The following is a 19,556-nucleotide window of genomic DNA, read 5'->3' as shown; positions in this document are numbered from 1 at the left end:
GAAAATAAAAAAAGTCCTGTTCTCAAACTTTGGGCAATTGTCAGACCTCTGCTCTACATGATACATATTTTCCTTGTTCCTTCAGGGGTCAAATATTAGCATAAAAATGACCTAACCAAATATTTTTCTCATAAAAAAAATAAAATGATGCACCTTTAAATTCTAGTTTTACATATTAAATGGCTGTAAATCAACCCTTTCATTGACTTTATCTTTATTGCATTTTATCCTGATTTGATTTATAACTGAGATATCATCTGTATTCACATTATGGTAATGTTTTACAACTTTACTGTTTCCTTTTTATGATCCTAATTTGTGTTACATGAAATTGCTATTCATGTGTTTCTATTATTTTCTCTATTTTTAATGCCTTTGCAATATTTCAGTAACATTAATATTTTTGATCCCAACTTTTGAATCGAATTTGAGCAAAATCCAACTCCAGATTCAGAGGCAAAATGAATGAAACTTTTTATTCAACATTTTCTATTGTCACATATCACATCATCATATCCACCCAAAAGAAACGACAGCTAGACTGGGGTTGACCTACAAAAGGTAAATCCATCAGGGGACCACTGATTGTGCCTGCAAACGTTATTAATATTTGGAATATGAGATGAAAAGTCTCTTCACATAAGACAGAAAAGGCACTTAAAAAAAAGAACTACGGTAACAATAAAAGACAGAAGGTGGAGGTAGGAGGACATTATTCAAAGAGCAAGACGGGATGAACGTACAAAAAATATTCAAGGAAAAAAGTAAAAGTTGGAAATGTGTCTGAAATCCTCAACCGTTCATCACCATCCGGAGGAGCTCTGTGAAGAGAGACGGAGAAACTCTAGGTTAGTTTGTCAAATATGAGTCTGAACAGAAAAGATATTATCATTCAGTGCAGATAAAAGTTCTTTCTGAACCAGGCATCAGAGCAAAAACGACCTAAAAACAACAGTTTATTATAAGCAAGAACCTTTAACCTGCTTTACCTTCATAATTAATGCAGCCATTACCATCTTCTTGTCCTGCTAAAAGCGTCTCCACCTCTTCTTCTGTCATTTTTTCACCTGAAACACACAAATAAATGAAAATCATTAGAGGGGATAGTCTGTATTTTAACAAGACATAAGGTTGTTGTTATTTTTGGGCACATGTGAGAAGAGTACATGACTTCTGAAAGGAAACAACAATCAGCGTTTTGCAGGCCTTACCTAATGTGGTGAGGACGTGACGCAGCTCTGCCCCCATCACTGTCCCATTTCCCTCCTTGTCAAAGACACGCAGGCCTTCAACAACGTCTTCAAACGAGCCCTGGTCCTTGTTCTTAGCGATGGCCTGAAACATCGGCAGGAACTTCTCAAAATCCAGCGTCTTGTGGTTCATCTCTGCAGGAGGCAAAAGAAAATATAGGCAATATAGTTTTATTTTTACAAACTACCAGAAGCATAACAAAGCTGACCAGATTTTTCTGGTTGTGAGGCTCTACCTGACTAACAGGCAACCCAACAGCTAAGACAGCGCAGCATTGAAAACCTCTCTGTGCAATCGGAGACATGAGATGCTTGCCTTCTAACTTGGGGTTTCCGAGAACTTTCAGGACTTCAGCGTTGATCGGGTTCTGTCCGAGGGCTCGCATCACATCGCCGCACTGGCTGTAGGCGATTTTCCCATCACCCGTCCGGTCAAACAACAGGAAAGCCTCCTTGAACTCTGACAGTGAGACACAAATACAGGAGTCCAGTTCAGCTTTGAAGATAAGCCGAACATATCCGTTCACGATTTGCCTAAAGCTGTTAACACATTAGTTTATTGATGCTGACACTGCCTATACAGCAGTGTCCTATCAGAGCTCAGAAACAAATAAGCTCTTCAAATTTGTACAGATGATGTTTCCTTAAAAGTACTTTTTCATATTATGATATAAGCCAGAGGAGAAGTCTACTTCCTCCTTTGTTTTAAGAATAAAACACTAATGTAAAGCAATTAAAAACAAATTTATCAGCAGCACTTGAGCCAAACAGTAACCACACTTATAAATATAATTTTCTACTATTCTCTGAATCAAATATGCTATAAAATGTTTGCCTCCAGATCATTTTATGCTCTCACTAACTGTGGCACATCAACAAGTCAAAGCCTTGGGATGAGCTCCAAAGGTGCTGTTTTTGCTCTGAACTAAAAGTCAGCATCTGTACTAACAAACAAGATATGCGCTTAAATAATAACTTATCACACATTTGATCCAGCCATCTGACTAGATCAGGGTTATCCAATAAACTTCACTGAAATATACGGACCAGTAATGTTTTTTTTTTAAACCAACTGTGACTGGTATCTGAGTACATACATTTAAAGAGAACAGTGAGATCTACTGTGCTTTTATAACTTCATAATTTGCATAGGTTAGATCATTCTTTGGTAAACTGCTCTGACTCCAACAATACCTACAATTACAACAACTGTTGTTGTTTTTATGAATGTATTGTGTAATGCAGCAGCGTGTGGCCTTAGGCAAATTTCCCTCCGGGACAACAACACAGTCCGTTTTATCTTCTACCTTTATCTTAGCAAGCTAGTCTCATATTAATGTAAACCATGTTCCCATTCTTACAAATACATTAGTTGCTTCAAGTCTTGGTGAATACTCTGATACACACAAATTTAAAATGCAGACTTTTACACACTGACATGCAAAAAAAAAAAAAAACCCACAGGTGTTGCAGGTTAGTATGGCATTAAAAAAAAAATTATATAATATTTCTGAATGAGTCCTGCTGAAACCACCACACACACACACACACACACTGGATTTTATCCATTAAGTAATTTACTTCAAATAAATCTGAGTCTATGATCATTTACCTGAAGAATCGAGTTGTTTGTTGAGGCAACTGTGGAGCTAAGGAGCCAGAATTTACATTGAAGCCATTTCAACTTAGCTAGATAATAATATCACAATTAAAATCCCCCTTTTTTTATTTTTCGAATTAAACATGAACGTCAACTCACCCATAATCTGGTCTTCTGAGAAGTCACACTGGTTGAGGCAGGTTCACGGAGACGGTGGACAGATGGGACAGGAGAAAAACAACAAGAGAGAGCGACATTTTTAGCGCTAATGCACCGGAAGTCATGACAGATTGAGAACGAACGTTAAGTAGAAAGAGTTAAGCAGAGCAGCGTTAGCTTTGTATTACCACCTCCACGTCTAACTGGAAATCTACAGAAAGTATTTTCTTTATTAAAAAAGTCAAGAAAACCACCTTCCCTCACCATGGTTATTTTTAGTGCGTAGATGAGCCGAGGATGTTCTTCACTACGCTTAAGCGGACGCAGCCGACCAGTTTGGTAGATACGCTCCGTGATGACGTCACGCGCAGCCCTGGCCAATCACCTGCGAGGATTACAGCGGCAGCATTTCTCGCATATTTGAAGGGGTGCAGCAGCTACTGGTGCGCTGCAGTGCAAACACGGTGCCAGGCTGTTTTTATCTTGCCACACCCAGTGCTTTCTTTTCATTTACAAATAAACACATCATAGTATTATATCATACAGAAGTGTGTGAAGGTTTTGAGCCACCAGTCATTTATTAATATGCTGCTAGGAAAGTGGGAAACAGGAGGACCTATTTAAAGAAACATGCTCATTTAAAAAGGAAAGAGTGAAGAACAAATTTGTGTAAGCTTGAAACTCAATATTTGGTGTATAATCACCTTCATTCTGGACTTCAGCATAAAACATTACAAGTAAAATATTTTAGATTTTATTTGCCTAAAAAGAGCAATTTTTGCACACAGAGTTGTACAGAAAAATATTAAAGAGACTGGCAAGTTTTTCAAGAAACAAGTTTTATTGTTTGATTTGTAATTCATCAACCTCCTCTCCTATAAAATTCATGATGGAGCGGTGTGACTGAATGTTCCCAACAACCAAGCGCCTACATTTTAACTTTAAACACATTTAAGTACTTTTAGGAGGATTCCCTTCCTTTATTCTCCCTCTTCTATCGATGTCTCACCGCACTGAAATCGGACGAAGTCCAGCACTTGTGCCTGCTGGCCCCTGAGGAACTGCGCCACGGTCCTGCTGGGGTCCAACAGAAAGGTTTGAGGCAGCAGGCGCGTCTCAGATTCACCACAGGGCAGGTCATCCATGTTACCCAGGGACAAGGGGGCCTCCCCCACTATGTGCTGTCCCAGTTTACGCCCCAAAATGTCCTGCTCTCCCTCCTTTCCGCCCTGAAATATCACCAGAGCACCGTAGCGGCCCATGGCCACCTCGGTCTGGCCGCTGCTGCTGCCGTGTACATACGAGCCAATGTGCCACTCAGATGGGACCCCCACGGTTACGGCCCGCTTCACGGACATGTTTTCACCGAGTCGACCTGACAAGAAGAAAAAAAGAAAGAATTGTATTTGATCAACATCAATAATACCCAGTTATTTTCTCGCATGGTCAAATAAATCATATCTGAGTAACTTTCTTAAACACAAAGCCAATTCCTACAAGGTCCAAAAACAGGATTTACGACTTTTTCTTTTTTGTCTTTAGATCAAACTGCAGTGAGCTAGAAAATGCTGCTCAATAACTGAAAAACATATGTAGTAATATATGTATGAACATCGGATTTTAATCCAAAAAACTTGAATTTTTCAAACAATCAAACTGGAGGGACCACCAGAAAGGAAAAAAAGGTTACTATGAAAAGTTAGGGAGAGAAGTTATTATAAAGTGAAATCCCTCAGGTGTTTGGCTGCAGAGTGGACTATACTGGTGAGAAAACCATTAGCATTGGCACTTTAGCCCAGAAAATATTAATTATGTATTTTTCAGCACAAATCTTTGCTAAAAAATACACCAAGAAATAGTCAAGGAATTGTTTTTTTGACTTGGAATGTGTAGCCACATATGTTTCACGAGTTTCTTTGTATAAGAGCCCTGTTGAGAGGAATAATCAGCCTAATCTGCCTCATAAATTTTAGATCAGAGAAGCTATATTTGAGTCTTGCAAAAAACATTTAGAAACAAAAACACTTGAAATTGCTTGTGAACTCTTCCAACACATTGAGTCAAATATAAGTTCCATCTTTCTTTGGCTCAAAGCCTGTCAGAATATCGGCTCTTCATCACCACCACTGGCACCAGAATATGAATGACCAAAAACCACGTTAGCGGACAGGAAAAGGCTGTTACAAATCTTAATATTAAAAAGCACTTTTCAGCAGATAAACACGAGTAAGAACAGCTAAGTGATCGTTCACTCAGTCAAACACAACGCACTTTAAAAACCCTTGTCAAGAATTGTATGAAATAAGTGCAAAATATAAATGTCTTGTAAACGTGAAGTGTTTAAATGTAACTGAGCAGTGATACTTACAAGCACTGAATAAAAAAATAAACCTGAAGTTTCTTACTGACCTATTGTGAAAGCCACATGGTCGGCTAGTGAAGGTCCTTCACCCACAGTGAGTTTGTTTAACTCGTCACCTGCCAGTAAACTCTGAAGAACACACACACAAAAAAAATGAGTAAAAAAAAACAAACAACTCTGTTCTGTACAAGTAAATGATACAGTATTATTGTGATATCATGAACTACAGACTTGACACGATTCCTCTTTGTAACATATTAAAAGTTCTCCATAGATCCTGTTTGTTTGTTTTTTTAGCGTCACACAACCAATATTCACAGTTAGTGTGAAACTCAAACTAAACAACAATAAGCCTACATTTCATACATATCAGCTTTTTAAAAATATGGACTCGGTTAGATACAATAAAATAAACTGTTGTCGTATGCAAGATTAAAACAGTGATAAATGTATGAGATAACATGACCCTGGAGAAAATTGTATGAAAAAGTTGGAAATTAGCTTTAATCTTAAAAATACATGCTCAGGTATTTAAATAATTGTTGGATGTGCCAATCCACAGGAAAATGCTTTAAATCCCACACAACCCATTAATCCAACAAAAGAACAGAAAAAAGAAAACCATAAAATGTAAACAGTATAAAAAAACACTTAAAAAAGACTGATAACATTTGACGAAAAGGGTTTCATGAGTATTACACAAAGGCAACCACAATTATTAATAAAATGCCAAATGTTTTGGCTTAAAGGTGACCTGTTACACTTCTCTCACCTCTGTTTTGTTGTTTTTCAAAATTCCCTGGTGTACCTTTGATTCATTCTTTGCTAAAACAAATTTTTATCTAATATGGTCTTTATTTCATGTCATTCAAATGCACTTTGTTTAGAATCCAGCTGAACGGCAGCGTGCTGTACTTTATGTTGTGTGTGGGGTGCTTGTATGTAGCAAAAGACCAAAGAAACAGCTAATTACAAAAAAAGCAATACAGAAAAGAATTGAAAGTCCATTTAAAGCAATAAAAAGTTAAACTGTAAAAGAAAGAAAAGAAAACTAGATATTTCCTCACATTAAAGCCAAGCACTGTAGGAGTCTATTTACATGTAAAGAAATAGATAAAAAAAACTAAAAAGGGGTTTATTTCTCCCTCCTGTCCTGAGGGGGTTTCTTTACCTTTACATATCCAGCACGGTTGGGATTTTTACTCTGAAGGTGAGCTAAGGAGGCTAAAGTCACATCCTTCACCAGCTGCTGGAACTTCTCATTGCGGGCAACAAAGTCCGTCTCACAGTTCACCTGCGAACGAACGAGAACAGAGCCAAGAGGAGGCACTAAATGTTAGGAAACCCTCAGATTGGAGACTTTTAATGGAAAGTATGCAAGTAAATCCCCTCCCTCACCTCCACCATTGATGCAACTTTATCTCCTACAAACAGACCAATCAGACCCTCCTTGGTTTTTCGACCCTCCAGCTTGTTTGCTTTGCTCCAGCCCTCCTTCTGAGCCTGCTCATGTAGCCAGGTCTCTGCCTGAATGAAAGACAAGTTATATGAATAACACTGGAGACGCCAAGAAGCTCAACATGAGTGCAGACTGAATGTCAGGGGAAAAAAGGATTACCTGAGCTATATCATTATCAAACTTCTCCAGCGCTTTCTTGCAGTTTATAAAAGTGTAGCCGGTGCTTTTTCTCAGTTTGATCAGGAGGGTTTTGTCTGCTGCCAGGAGCTGACATCCTGTGTGTAACGACTGCACATGATGGCAAATGTTGCCCTGAGGACAGATAATAACAAAATACAACAATAACTCCAACCTCTTTTCCAATCTCCGTAGCCTGAACACGGCACGTTTTCTTTAGGTTTAAAGCCACACAGTGATAAAAGGCTACAATAATACTTAAAGTGAAACAAAACATTAATAGCGAAAAACAGTACAGCAGAAGGACCGTGAAAAAGGCTAAAAAAATAAGTCATTCAACATTTAAACCAACTCGGACGGTTCAAACTTTAAGTGAAATAAAAGGTGTAAAGATTTGTCAGCTAACCTTTAGAGCTTCTCTTGTAGCTGTCCTGAATAAAAACGTAAAATGCATGTTTATAACTGGGAAATGAGCTGTCTTATAAAAGCTCAGGAGAATGTCATTGAAATCCACGCTGTGAAGGAAGGAAGCCGTACGCGGACAAAAAGCTGAGCGCAAAGGCACAAATCTTTCTTCAGCGACACCTGGAAGACAGGAGGGGAACTGCACCCATCAGGAGCCTGAATATGTACACAATCTGCAATATATGGCATGAGATAAAAATAAATGCAAACATTATAGTAAAAATTTAGTATTTTGGGTCAAAAATGACAAAGGTAAAAGATTGAAAAAATAAATAAACAAACAAACATTCCTGGTAAAGATATACTACTTCTATGAGCAAAGACAGTAGTAATAATAATAATAATAATAATAATAATAATAATAATAATAATAATAATAATAATAATAATAATAATAATAATAATAATAGCTCTTATTTTTATTGACAGACTCATAAATGTTAATCAATTTAAAGTTAGGGGATATTCTATATTTTCTTCACTTGTAGAATGGAAGCTTTTGTTTGGGAACTTTGCTAAAAATAATTCACCAGGTCAACATTGCCAAGTTTCCATTTGTCTTAAACCTTGTAAAAATGCTATATTTGCTTTGGAGCAATATTTGTATGCTTGATTCTTGATGTTTACAATTCCAAAGCATGTGCCCTTAGTGTGATCAGGGCCCTGAAGAGTGAGCTTTTTCTTTTTATGTTGCATGGATCCTGAGAAATACAACATCTGGCCACACTGATTGGATAAATGCAACAGGTGTTAACTTTTGCCCTATTTTGTATGACATAAAATACCATGATCTGTAAATTTTAACTTATGATTTATTGTAAGTAGATTTTGTTTGTTTCTTTGTTTGTTTTTACAAATCTAAGCCCTTCTTTGTTATTACACCTTTTTACTGTATTGAGTATAAAAAGTTTGCATGCAGGTGTGCAGTTTCCCTCAGAATACATTTACATTGTTATCTAGGATTTTTCCCGTGCTTAGTTTAAAAGACGCAAACTGCTGTGAAACCAAACATACTCACTTTACAGAACATTTAATCATTCATAGCATGAAGCAAAAATAGCACAATCATGTCCAAAAGGACATGTCAAAGGACATGATTTGATTGGACTGGTTTCATGTGGCTGAACCTGGATTGGCCAGAAGCTTCTGTATAAAGGAAGTCGGAACAGTCAGCCCACCTTGTTTCTGGCTGCTGCGGATCCGAGATGAAAGTCAGTGCTGTCCTTGTACTTTGTGTGACCCTGTTCTGTCAGGGGCATAGCAGTAAGAGATTTGTGTTTTTCCAATATAAGCACAAAGCAATTTTATAACGACTATGTGATCGTTAGAATTAGGATTTTACAGTATTGTTGCATTCTGACAAGAAACATTTGTCCTTTTTTGTGTCCAGACAGCTTGGATTCATGTGCGGGGCGGTGTGGTTATGGAACAGACAGTAATTTCTCCTGTCAGTGCAACCCATCATGTGAGAGGTACAATGACTGCTGTTCAGACTACACTGAATTGTGTAAAAGTAAGTGGCAATAATAAGACACTTAATTTATAATAAACACTGCTGGAGACATTTGACAAATAAGCTCTTTCTATTATTGTTAAAAACATGAATACAAATGTGCAGCTTTCCTTTATTCCCAGCCGAAGCCACATCTTGTAAAAACCGATGTGGTGAGAAGTACAACTCTCAGAACCCGTGCCACTGCAACTCCAAGTGCCCTCAGTACAACAACTGCTGCCGTGACTACGCAGAGCTCTGTGACAGTAAGACAAAAAAATGTTTCAGGAAGACAAACAATGTTTCACCTGCTGTTGCTGAACACGCAGGATTTCTCCTGCCAATAGATACCCACAGTCTGTTTTTGTAGGGTTCTCTGTGAAAACTACTGTTTGGTTTATTAAATCTGGAAACTTTCACATGATGGAAACCCAGCGACTCAGCAGTAAAACAATCAGCTGCATGCTGCCTAACTAAACAATTTTCTGTTTTCCTGCAGATTTAACTCTGAAGTATTAAGCACATTTATACACAGAGAGTTTAAAGAATTTTTTTGTTTTTTCTTACATACATATAGAGAATCATTGCTGCTGATTATAATCTTTTGATCACCAGATTTTATAGTATATTTTACATATTTGGACTCAGCCACACATTGAAAATGAACAGGTGGGTGTGTCCAGTCTGTTAGACGTTACTGTAGCTCCTCCACCGATACTGATTGTTTTCTAGTCGTCTGTTTGTGTTTCTGCTGCTTTAAACATCAAGATGAACCTTATCAGTTCAAAACCTGTGTTCTCTTTGAAATCTGATTTATCATACTTGCTCTGTTTTTGTCTTTCTATGCTACTTTTAACTTTTACAAGGCTTTTTGCTTTATTTAGCCTTTAGTTGACATTCTGCTTTGTTGCTTTTAACTAGGCTGTTTCTACTTTTAGTTCTTAGTAGCCCTTTACTACATTGAGCTTTAGCTCGTCTTTTGCTTCATTTAGCTTTTAGGTAATGTTGTGCTAGTTTTAGCTAGCATTTTGCTGCTTTGAACTTTGAGCTTCTTTTTTTTTTACCAAATCAGTTTCAGCCTCTTCTGCAAATTTCAGCAAAGTCAATGAGCATGCAGCATTCATACATTTTTTTCAGAAAAATGCAATCCTTTTTATTTGGGGACAGAAGACTGAGGAACAAAAGTGCAAACTATTTATTTTGGCATCTAGCCTCAGCAGAAAACTATTGTGTTGTCATGTTTCCTTTTTATTAAAGTCCACCTCTAATTAATTATAGGTTTTAGGACATAATAAAGAAAGCCTGGACTCTAAAAGGTGCCAAAATTAGGTAAATGCAAACAAATTAGTAACATATAACAGGTGCTATTTTTTCTTAAACAGAAATAAAAATACATGAGAAGCACTGTGCTTTCACCTTAAAACCATTTCTTAAAAAGGAAAAGCTTTGATAGTTTGTTGTCAGGGGTGTATTAACACAATGCAAACAGGAAGAAAAAAAGACACCAGCAATGAATCACAACTGTAGATTGTAAATATTTTGGCTTTTTGTGACCTTTTTATGCATTTCACTATTCAGACGAGCTGTTAACAGTAACATTGGATTTTCACAATGTTTCTTTGAATTTACAACTGAGTGGGGCTCTAAATCTCACTGTAAAATAGAAAACAAACTCACAATCTAAATGTCCAATGACTTAAATTATGGATTTGTGTCCTGTAGCTGACGGAGGAGACAGTAACGTGATCACGGATGCTGAAATCAAGACTCTCTCTGAGGCTCTTTACGCCCTGGACTCCAATAAAGCTTCATCCTCACAGCTGATCATCGACCCTCAAGCTCTGGTGCCAGACTCACAGACCAGCTCCCAGAATGACCTCTCCTCTGGACCGTGAGAAGACAATATATCCGTCTCACTCGTCGACTCGTTTCCTTCACCTTTTGATTGTATGTTTTTATCGTCAGCACTTTATCGATTATTTGTTTGCCCTTCCAGGCTGTTCCGATACCTGGACGAAAGCACGCTCTTTTCCAGGCCCTCATTTGCTGCTCTGCTGGCTGTGCTGGACAACTACAACAGGATGACCGGCCAGGCGGAGGACTTCAGCTCCCAGCAGGTGGCTGAGCAGGAGACATTCCTCAGGGAATCCATGTCCAACACCGAGCTGGGCAGAGAGCTGTTTGCTTTCCTCTACACCAAAGGTAACCATGTAGTTTAGACACAAATCCCATCATTTAATAGATGCTATTGCTTTTATGTTTTTGATGGAACATGTTCTGTGTTTGAAGGGGTTTATAAATCAGAGGAAGACTTCCTTTACGATCTGAAGATGATGTGGTTTGGTCTGTACTCCCGCAACAACAACAAACTGGACTCCAGTGGCTTCGAGCACATCTTCGCAGGTTTGCATGGCCCAGACTCATGTCAAATGTTGCAGAAATACTACGCTGTTCATAATTACTGAGAAGTACCTTCTGTAGGTGAGATCAAAGGAGGGAAGGTGTCCGGTTTTCACAACTGGATCCAGTTTTATCTTCTGGAGAAAAGTGGAAAGCTGAACTACTACAGTCACAGCTTCAACGGACCCGTGAGCATCCAACCCTGATATGTTGATCATTTATGTCATGCAATACATCACCTTCACCTTTGAATGCTTCTCTTTCTCTTAGTGGACTGCGTATCCTGACGTCATAGGCATGCAGTTCATGTGGGACGGCTACTACAAGCAGGTTGGCTCTGCAGTCATCGGCTGCAGCCCTGAGTTCGATTTGGCCATCTACAGCCTCTGCTACATTGCTCGGCCTGGAAAACAGTGAGTGAATGGAATGAAATGGAAAATAACAGGGAAAATACTTTCCCAAATCCCAAATCATCATAAGACCACTTTGAGTCAGTCACCCCATTACCATCTGACAAGTGATAACTTCAGCTGCACCTTCAGATTTTAAACTGAATCATTTAAATTCACAACAGTGTTTTTCAGACACAGTGAATAATAAGACTGCTCACTAAATTTTATTGAACAACACTTGATAGAGTAAAACAACTCTTAAATTCATCTTTTTATAAGTGGATCTCGTCTGATTTTTGTCTTCTTCAGTTGTTATCTGAGTCTTGGAGGAAAAGAGCTCATCATTCAGACCTACACCTGGAATAACTCTTCCTACGGAGATGGAAAGAAATTCATCGGTTCTGCCTATCCTGTGTCCATGTATTGAAACAATGAACCAGAAAAATACTTTTGGATAACACTTTAGATAAGAGAATGCAAAATAAGCATATACTCTTTGTTAATTAAAGTGCATATTAAAAGTGTAGGCCCTATTAAGTAGTCTTTAAACACCATTTATTATCTTTCTATTCAGAATGACCCTTATTATCTTTCAGTAAGAGTGGTCTCAGTAAACTACCAGTTAATACTTAGAAATAGAGAGCTAATAAGTTGTTTATTAAATGTGCCTTATAGGCAGTAATAGAATAATAGAACATTAATGCTTTTAAAACACCTATTCAATCTGGTTTATCCTCACGTAACACTCAAACACAATGACTAACATGCCCCAAAGACTATGAAATAAATCTTTTTAACTCAAACTCTGTTTCTTTCTTTGAAGTGACGTTTTGCTCGTTTCATTTGTAGTTTGATTATCAAGGGGTTTAAGACTGTGACTTTGTCTCTGTTTTAAACTTTGTAAAATCATTTTTAGAACAAAAATTACTTAACTGAATACTGTGTTGCACATTTTTTTTTTAAATCAAGCAATATGAAGCTTGATGTTGTTACAATTTAAGTTCTGATTCTTACACACTTAGTCCCAAATTGTTTTAGTTTTTTTATTATTATTTAACAAAAGCCTGTACAGATGGACATAACTAAGTTACTATTTCCAAACTGTATTTTATATTATAAAATGTGAACTAAAGACAGCAATAACTGACCTGACTTCAGCTGCAGCGCCCACACACATCTTACTGAGAGCCAGAAGGAAGCGAGGGGGTGAAGCTCGGTCCTGCTGTCAGGATTCCTTCTGCTCCCATCTTATCAGCCAGCAGGTGGAGCCACTGAGCGGTGCTGATCCTCACTGCTGCACTGAGGCTGCTGAGGAGAGACAGATACATTAAATACATTTATTTCTTTAGTGGCTTAATGATTCTGATTCTTCATCATGACCTCATCTCAGTCCAGTGTTCAGCAGAGCAGTCAGAACCCGTTCTGGGCTGCAGTTCTGCATCATGGCCTCCAGGACCAGGTGGACCTGCTGCTGAACAAACACATTTGCAGAGCCGTGTGAGATCCTCAGTAGCAGAGCCTGATATTTTCACCTCAACGTCCTTGTCCTTCTGCAGGGTTTCTACGGCTGCACAGAAAGCAAACTTCTAACACAGATGTTCCAAATGTGCAGATTTATACACACATGTGGAGAAAAGAGATCAGTCAGAGTACGGTCTTAGATTCCTCCTCTGTGACCGCTACACACACTTCATGAAGTTTCACCATCAGTGTGTCTCAATGGTTCTGTCCCACAGTTCGGCCCGATCTCAGCCCCTCCACTTTAACCCTGTGGTCTGTTTTAGGTTTTCACACTTACTTTTTACTATAGAGTAAAAAGCTGTTGTCAGTTTGAACTGAAAATTTTATAACTTAGTGATGTTACAAAAAACAAACAAACAGGAACTAAACATAATCATACAACATAAAGTCACCTAAACTGCTAATAGCAAATGTTTGTCAGAGTCTTACCAGTCATTTGAGTCAATATGTTGGAAGATCAGAGTTAGACTCTGCTCCAAGTTCAGCAGAGGCTTGAGCTCCTCCTGAGGCTTATTTTGTGCCATCTTGCAGGCTGGTGACTTTTACAATCTTTTTGGGTTACACGGCAGTTTTCTGATGCCCTTCCTGGGCAAAATATATGAATTTAAGAGAAAATAAAAAAGTTGGGGTGTTTCAGATTTGTTAGAGCTTAATCGTCAGCAATAATGTTTTCTTTTTAACCAGATTAAAATAATCCATAAAGTTATTACAGAGCATACAGACGCTCTGTGTGTTTCTCTGAAAAACTTTGAATGATGTCCCAACTTGGCAGAGACACTTAAATCACAACTTTATATTTTATTTATATCTAAACCACTTTAAGTTCCATTTACACTTTTGAGGTAAAGATGTGCATTCATTAGGCTGGTGTATAAACTATAACCCCCCAATCAATTTACACATTTTAAAGAAACTACCAGAAAGTAATCATTTGATGCACATCTACAATTGTTTAACTTTTGGAGTCAACCAGATTCAAGATGGCTCCCATAGCTACTCAAAAACAATGGCTATAACTTAGTCACTAAAATCTGGTGCGATAGTAGCTGAGAACAATCCCCAACACATAATCAGAGCACAAACTGATCGCTTGAGGTCTTTGTTTGAAACTTTGGGATGCAAGTTGGCAGACACTATATCTCTTCAACACATGCTTGGCCTTTCATTTATATTAATATTTTTACATCCTAACATTGATCTTTTATATGTGGTTTTTCAAAAGTGTGAGCCACGCCATCACTGTTTCATTCCCTGCATGGTGTAATAAAGAAAGAAAAAAAAAGAAAAACTGAAATCCTGATTTTTCTTCTAACACTGGTTTTGTTTTCTTATGCCCTACAGATGAGGGTCAGCACACCAGTGTGTTGATTAAGCAGCAGTGAAACTCTCCAGAGTCTCACGCAGCATGAGAATGTGGCGCTCTCCCAGGGGCACGATCAAATGGTGCCTAATGGGGCAAAAAATGGGCGTTTACACACCCCGAGAGGGCACAAAGCTCGCACTCCTCAGTCGCAAGAGCATGTGTGCATTTTGCACAGTTTCTCATTGTCATATGGATGAGCAAAACAAAACATAAAAAAAGATGAACTTGGCAGTATGAAATAAAGAAACAAAAGGACAGAATTTATTCTGCTTGACCTGATCTGAACAGTAGCACCAGCAAAACCTGTTCTTATCAGCTGTCCATAAATCCATGTGTGTGTGAGTGTGTGTGGGGGGTTAAGTGTGTGTGTGTGTGCCTGTATGAATGGATTCATCTCTGTGTGCATGTGACCAGCTGGTATGGGGGTTGATTTTACTCTTTCACTCATCTAGGGTGACTAACAGGATAAATTCTGGTCTGCCGACAGAACAGGGGGACACACTTGCTGCCCTGTTTAAAGAAAGTATTACAGGAGATGGATCTGCCACTGATCCTATTGTCCACCAGTCTGTGTTCATTCATGCAAAAGAAGCAGAAAAAAAGAGCACAAGACCAGTTAGTTTAGAGGAATACTCCAACCTACAGCGATTCAGTGATTTGGGCCTCACAAGCAGTCAAAGAGTTTCAGCAGCAGGACAATAAAGTCAGCCCAGGGAGGAATTTCAGTCATTATTTTGTCAAAATATATTACATTTTCTGAGCCGGTGATTAGAAATTAGAAGGGTAAATCTTCTCTCTTTTCACACTGCTCTCTTTTTAAAGCCCCTGTGGAATCAAATTAAATCACAGAGTGGAAAATAAAAGAAAAAAACGATTCAATTGTTTCTTTTGTTACTCACACAACTTTATAATCAAATTATAGCTGGCCACCCGCCAGCGTGTCCTCGCATCTCCCCAATAGGCATTCTCCTCGCCGATCTTGTGAGCCACCTGACTTTTGTTTTGTAATTATATTATCCCGCACTCCCTTTAGCGTGTTGTGGCTAATGGCTGAGCGGGCTATCCCAGCTGCACATGCAGAAACAAAGCTGCTTATGGGAGCCAGACAATGGAACCATGGAAAAGGGACGCCTGAAGGCGGTCAACCAATGAGCACGCACAACAGGGGGCCTAACACGAGAGTTTAGGAAAGGGTTAAAGGAGTTTAGGGGCGCACGCAGAAGAGGGTGTCAGCTTTACTCAGGAGCTGAGTCCATCAATGAGATGGTTAGTAGAGGGACACATGGTCAACATCACCTCTATCTCCCCAGGGTCGGTCCTGGGCCGGAGGGAGGTTCAAGTTTGGCATTAGACTCTGGCCGTTTCTAAAGTTGACGAGGAAGCATGAAATACAGAGCAACGTTCATTCTCTGGTGGCTTTTTGTGCACTTTCTGAACAATTTGATGACCATATTGTCATTGCTCTTGCCAGTGGTATTGATTTTGAAGTGAATAAAGCCATATGCAGAGTGAGAAATACAATCTTGGTCAGCTGAAGTGACCTCAGACTCTCATTCAAGGCTGCAGCTCTTGTAGAAAAACTTTTGAATTGCTTCACACGCAGTCCTTCCTCAGCCACAGAAACACACACACACACGCACACACACACACACACACTCACTCACACACCAACATGCAGTGTTGTTGGCATCTCTCTGAGGACTTCCAGTATGGCAGATGGACAAAATGCACTGTCCCCCCACTGTCACACACAACTACACTGGGAATTTAGAGGAAGGTCATGTTTGTGTGTACTGAAGTGAAGTTTTATGTGTCATGTGTTTTTTTTACATGATAAACTAAATTCCTAGCTAGAAAAGGTAAGGAAGGAACAGGGAAGCCAAGGGAGAGAAGATGGGCATCTGAGCCACAGACTGAGAAGACCATCTGCAGCAGGACTTCATCATGGGTGGCTGTAAATAACAACCAGGGGACATCGTGGCACACTTACAGCTCTACACTTGTGGAGCACAGAAATTAGATTCTGAACTGGGTCTATCTTAGGATAAAATTCAATATATATATAAACCAATATAAGTTTTTTAAATTATAAAATAGAATCTGAATGCAACTTGTACCTTTACAGTGAAAGAATAATTAAAATGTATTATTTTTGCATTGTAAAAATGATGTGGTGATACAGACACAAGGCCTCAGCTATCATATTCCCCCGCTGCTTCCTCTCTTGGGATGTGAGAGGCCAGGCTTTGCTATTCCCATCTCAGGCTGCAGGTGTGGAATAGGACAGGAAAAGATGCAGAGGGAGGAGCAGCCGGCAAGTAGTCGGCTGGGGAATGAGCCCAGAGTGAGACTCGTTTAGTTTGAGTTTAAATGTAACCTTGTAACCTATCTAAAACCTCTCTGTTTGAGATCCTGTTCACATTCCCTACATTCTTCTAATCTTCTTGGAGAATCCGTGTTTACTCAGACAGCCAAGTTGTTGAACATCTAAACACTGACACAGTTATTGAAATAGAGTTGTTAAAATCATACTACACCAGAATAATTAATTGATTTCAGTAATTTCTTATTAAGAAACATTTCAGCTGAAATTTCTGACAATTTTGATATTTTTACGGTTTACAAAAAAATCATAATTGGTTTGTGCATTTTTTTTGGCAGAGGACTACTCTGGTACTTTAAAATACATCCATCCAACCATCCATTTTCTATACCCACTTGTTCCTGTTCAGGGTTAAAAAAGGAGCTGGTGGTTGTTTTCTCTAGATTTGATTGAACAAGAGGCAGGGAACGCACTGGACAGGCCACAAGTCCACCACAAAGCAAGTACAAATACTATGATGCTTAAAAGATTTTGAACAGTTTAGCTGTTTCTTTTTGCACAAAACTCCTAAAGATAGATATTGAAAGCTTGATTATGTGCATGAGGCAATAATATACCCTACCTGAATAAATAAAATGTTGTACTTAAACTCACCTTTCTTCAGAAAAGAAGATTTCAATTTCTCTACAGTTTGTTAAAGATAACATGGACAAAGTGGATGGCCTGGGAGGATTCTGTTCAGAATCTTAGCTGTTCTTAGGACTGCGCTCTTCTGGACAGAGATCTCTGAGGTTGTTCCTGGGATCTGCTGGAGCCACTCTTCCAGTTTTGGAAGTTGCAGCCACAAGTGCTGTGACACTGGACTCTATTGCTCTTGTGCTGCCATGATTATTCTCCCTGTGCTGTCCTTCAGTTCAGACCTTTCTAGCCACTTGGATTTGTTGATATCAACCCCTTCCTCAATCTGCCGGTGGTTTACATGTTATATAGGGGCTTATCTCTCCATGATGGGTCCTCTTTCTCCTCTTCCACATTGGGATTCTGCTGCCTGAGATATTCACCTAGCAGTCCCTTATTGGCAGCTATCTTCCTGATGTACTCCAGGATCTTGGTTGTTCCATCCTGTATGGTGACTCTGATGCTCATTAGTCCTCTGCCTCCCTCCTTTATCTTAGTGTACAGACTCAGGGAGCTGGACTTGGTGTGAAACCTTCTGTGCACTGTGAGGAGTTTTGTGTCTTGACATCAGTGGTTTCTATCTCCTCCTTTGGCCAGGCTAGCATACCAGCGAGATCTGATGACTGGCACTAAATGATGGCTCTTACCAGTCAGCTGGCTCTTCAGGACCTGCCTTACTCCTCATAGGCACTTGGTTGTGGATGACTTTCTTGCAACATCTTGATAGTTGCCATTTGCTTAAGGGATTTCAATCTGAAATTCATTGACATTTACTTAGAATTTATATAGGAATTTACATGATGAACAAGAAGATTGTTGACTAATATCACACAGTCAAATCAGAAAGTTAGCATTATTGCAACATCAATGTCAGTATTGCAAAAAACTGCTGAGATGTCATCAGCTATTTAAAATGCATGAAATCACACCCTGCATTCAAATAACATATTTTGCTAACCTGGTGGACTCTCTCTCTGCTCCTGATGCCCACACTCAGTTGGCTATAGGCCTATTTCCCTGCAGACATTTTGACTTGAAAAAGTTGTTCAAGCTTATGTGTATTAAAAAAGGGCAGCATTACACTTGGAAGAGGTTCTGCTTGTTAACATTTTTACAGAACAACCAGCATGTGCAGCTGCAAAAGTGGAATGCAGCCTTTGTTAATAAACCTGTTTTTCTTCCTCTTTCAAGTCGAAACGTCTGCAGTGAAACATGCAATGGCTGAGATGCTCAAGCACATAGATAGCCGATTGCCATCACAATATTCAACAAAAATATTGCAGCTGTGGTTTTCTAATAGGTTATCATGCAAGTCTATTTAGTATAGGCTAAGCACTTGAAAATTGTGATTCATTTGAAATACTATTAAAAATATTTTACATTTTTATATTTAAAAAGCTCACAAGTCACCAGTGTGGACTTTTGTTTTGTTTAACTCCCAGCATTAGAGGGCAGGGGGTGGAAGGAGTCCCCAGAGTCATAATGTCTCAACCTCACCCCCTTCTGGTCCTCTGAGGAGAAATGAACTTGTTCAGCAGCTTATACCTCAGCATACAGAGAGACGTCTGGTTGCAGGAGGAGATGGAGAAAACACACGCAACTTCAAGCTGTCACATACAGTTAGGCTCAGGCGACTGAGCGCGTCTCCCCTCCGCTCTGCGCAAAAACGCGCTGCGGATTTACCGACGCAACAAAAGCCCGGGCCTCTGCTGTTTGTCTGGACAATTTCAGTCTGCACATCACACACAGACACGCGCGCACACACACACACACACACACACACACACACACACACACACACACACACACACACAAGTGGAGCTCCAGGTGGCCAGAGCCACGGGCCGGCCACGCGCGAGCTTAAGCGCGCCAACAGGAATTGGATGGGAGTGGGAGGAGGGGGAGGAGGGGGGGG

At 39.3% G+C, this 19,556-nt stretch overlaps 3 protein-coding genes across 3 annotated transcripts; 1 reads left to right on the top strand and 2 right to left on the bottom strand.

The window, feature by feature from the left end:
• Window positions 1-449: 449 nt before the first annotated feature.
• Window positions 450-3,405, bottom strand: myl6 (myosin, light chain 6, alkali, smooth muscle and non-muscle). Its single transcript, XM_017416037.3, has 6 exons — window positions 3,274-3,405; window positions 3,010-3,037; window positions 1,567-1,710; window positions 1,212-1,385; window positions 990-1,067; window positions 450-821 (listed from the first exon to the last, which is right to left on the bottom strand). Exons 1-6 carry the CDS (start codon window positions 3,274-3,276, stop codon window positions 793-795), a joined length of 456 nt encoding a protein of 151 aa, XP_017271526.1. The 5' UTR covers window positions 3,277-3,405; the 3' UTR covers window positions 450-792.
• A 426-nt stretch (window positions 3,406-3,831) lies between these two features.
• Window positions 3,832-7,561, bottom strand: tsfm (Ts translation elongation factor, mitochondrial). The gene is made up of 6 exons (XM_017416036.3): window positions 7,414-7,561; window positions 6,990-7,142; window positions 6,770-6,898; window positions 6,543-6,665; window positions 5,419-5,500; window positions 3,832-4,384 (listed from the first exon to the last, which is right to left on the bottom strand). The coding sequence occupies exons 1-6, from the start codon at window positions 7,459-7,461 to the stop codon at window positions 3,990-3,992; spliced, it is 930 nt and encodes a 309-aa protein (XP_017271525.1). The 5' UTR covers window positions 7,462-7,561; the 3' UTR covers window positions 3,832-3,989.
• A 1,039-nt stretch (window positions 7,562-8,600) lies between these two features.
• endou (endonuclease, polyU-specific) lies at window positions 8,601-12,559 on the top strand. Its single transcript, XM_017415836.3, has 9 exons — window positions 8,601-8,735; window positions 8,863-8,985; window positions 9,108-9,230; window positions 10,687-10,855; window positions 10,961-11,166; window positions 11,254-11,367; window positions 11,446-11,552; window positions 11,635-11,777; window positions 12,066-12,559. The coding sequence occupies exons 1-9, from the start codon at window positions 8,678-8,680 to the stop codon at window positions 12,181-12,183; spliced, it is 1,161 nt and encodes a 386-aa protein (XP_017271325.1). The 5' UTR covers window positions 8,601-8,677; the 3' UTR covers window positions 12,184-12,559.
• The last annotated feature ends 6,997 nt before the right edge of the window (window positions 12,560-19,556 follow it).

The sequence above is a fragment of the Kryptolebias marmoratus genome, linkage group LG4, assembly GCF_001649575.2.
Source record: "Kryptolebias marmoratus isolate JLee-2015 linkage group LG4, ASM164957v2, whole genome shotgun sequence".
In the NCBI taxonomy this organism is placed as follows: domain Eukaryota; kingdom Metazoa; phylum Chordata; class Actinopteri; order Cyprinodontiformes; family Rivulidae; genus Kryptolebias; species Kryptolebias marmoratus.
This window is presented reverse-complemented; position numbering and strand designations above follow the sequence as displayed.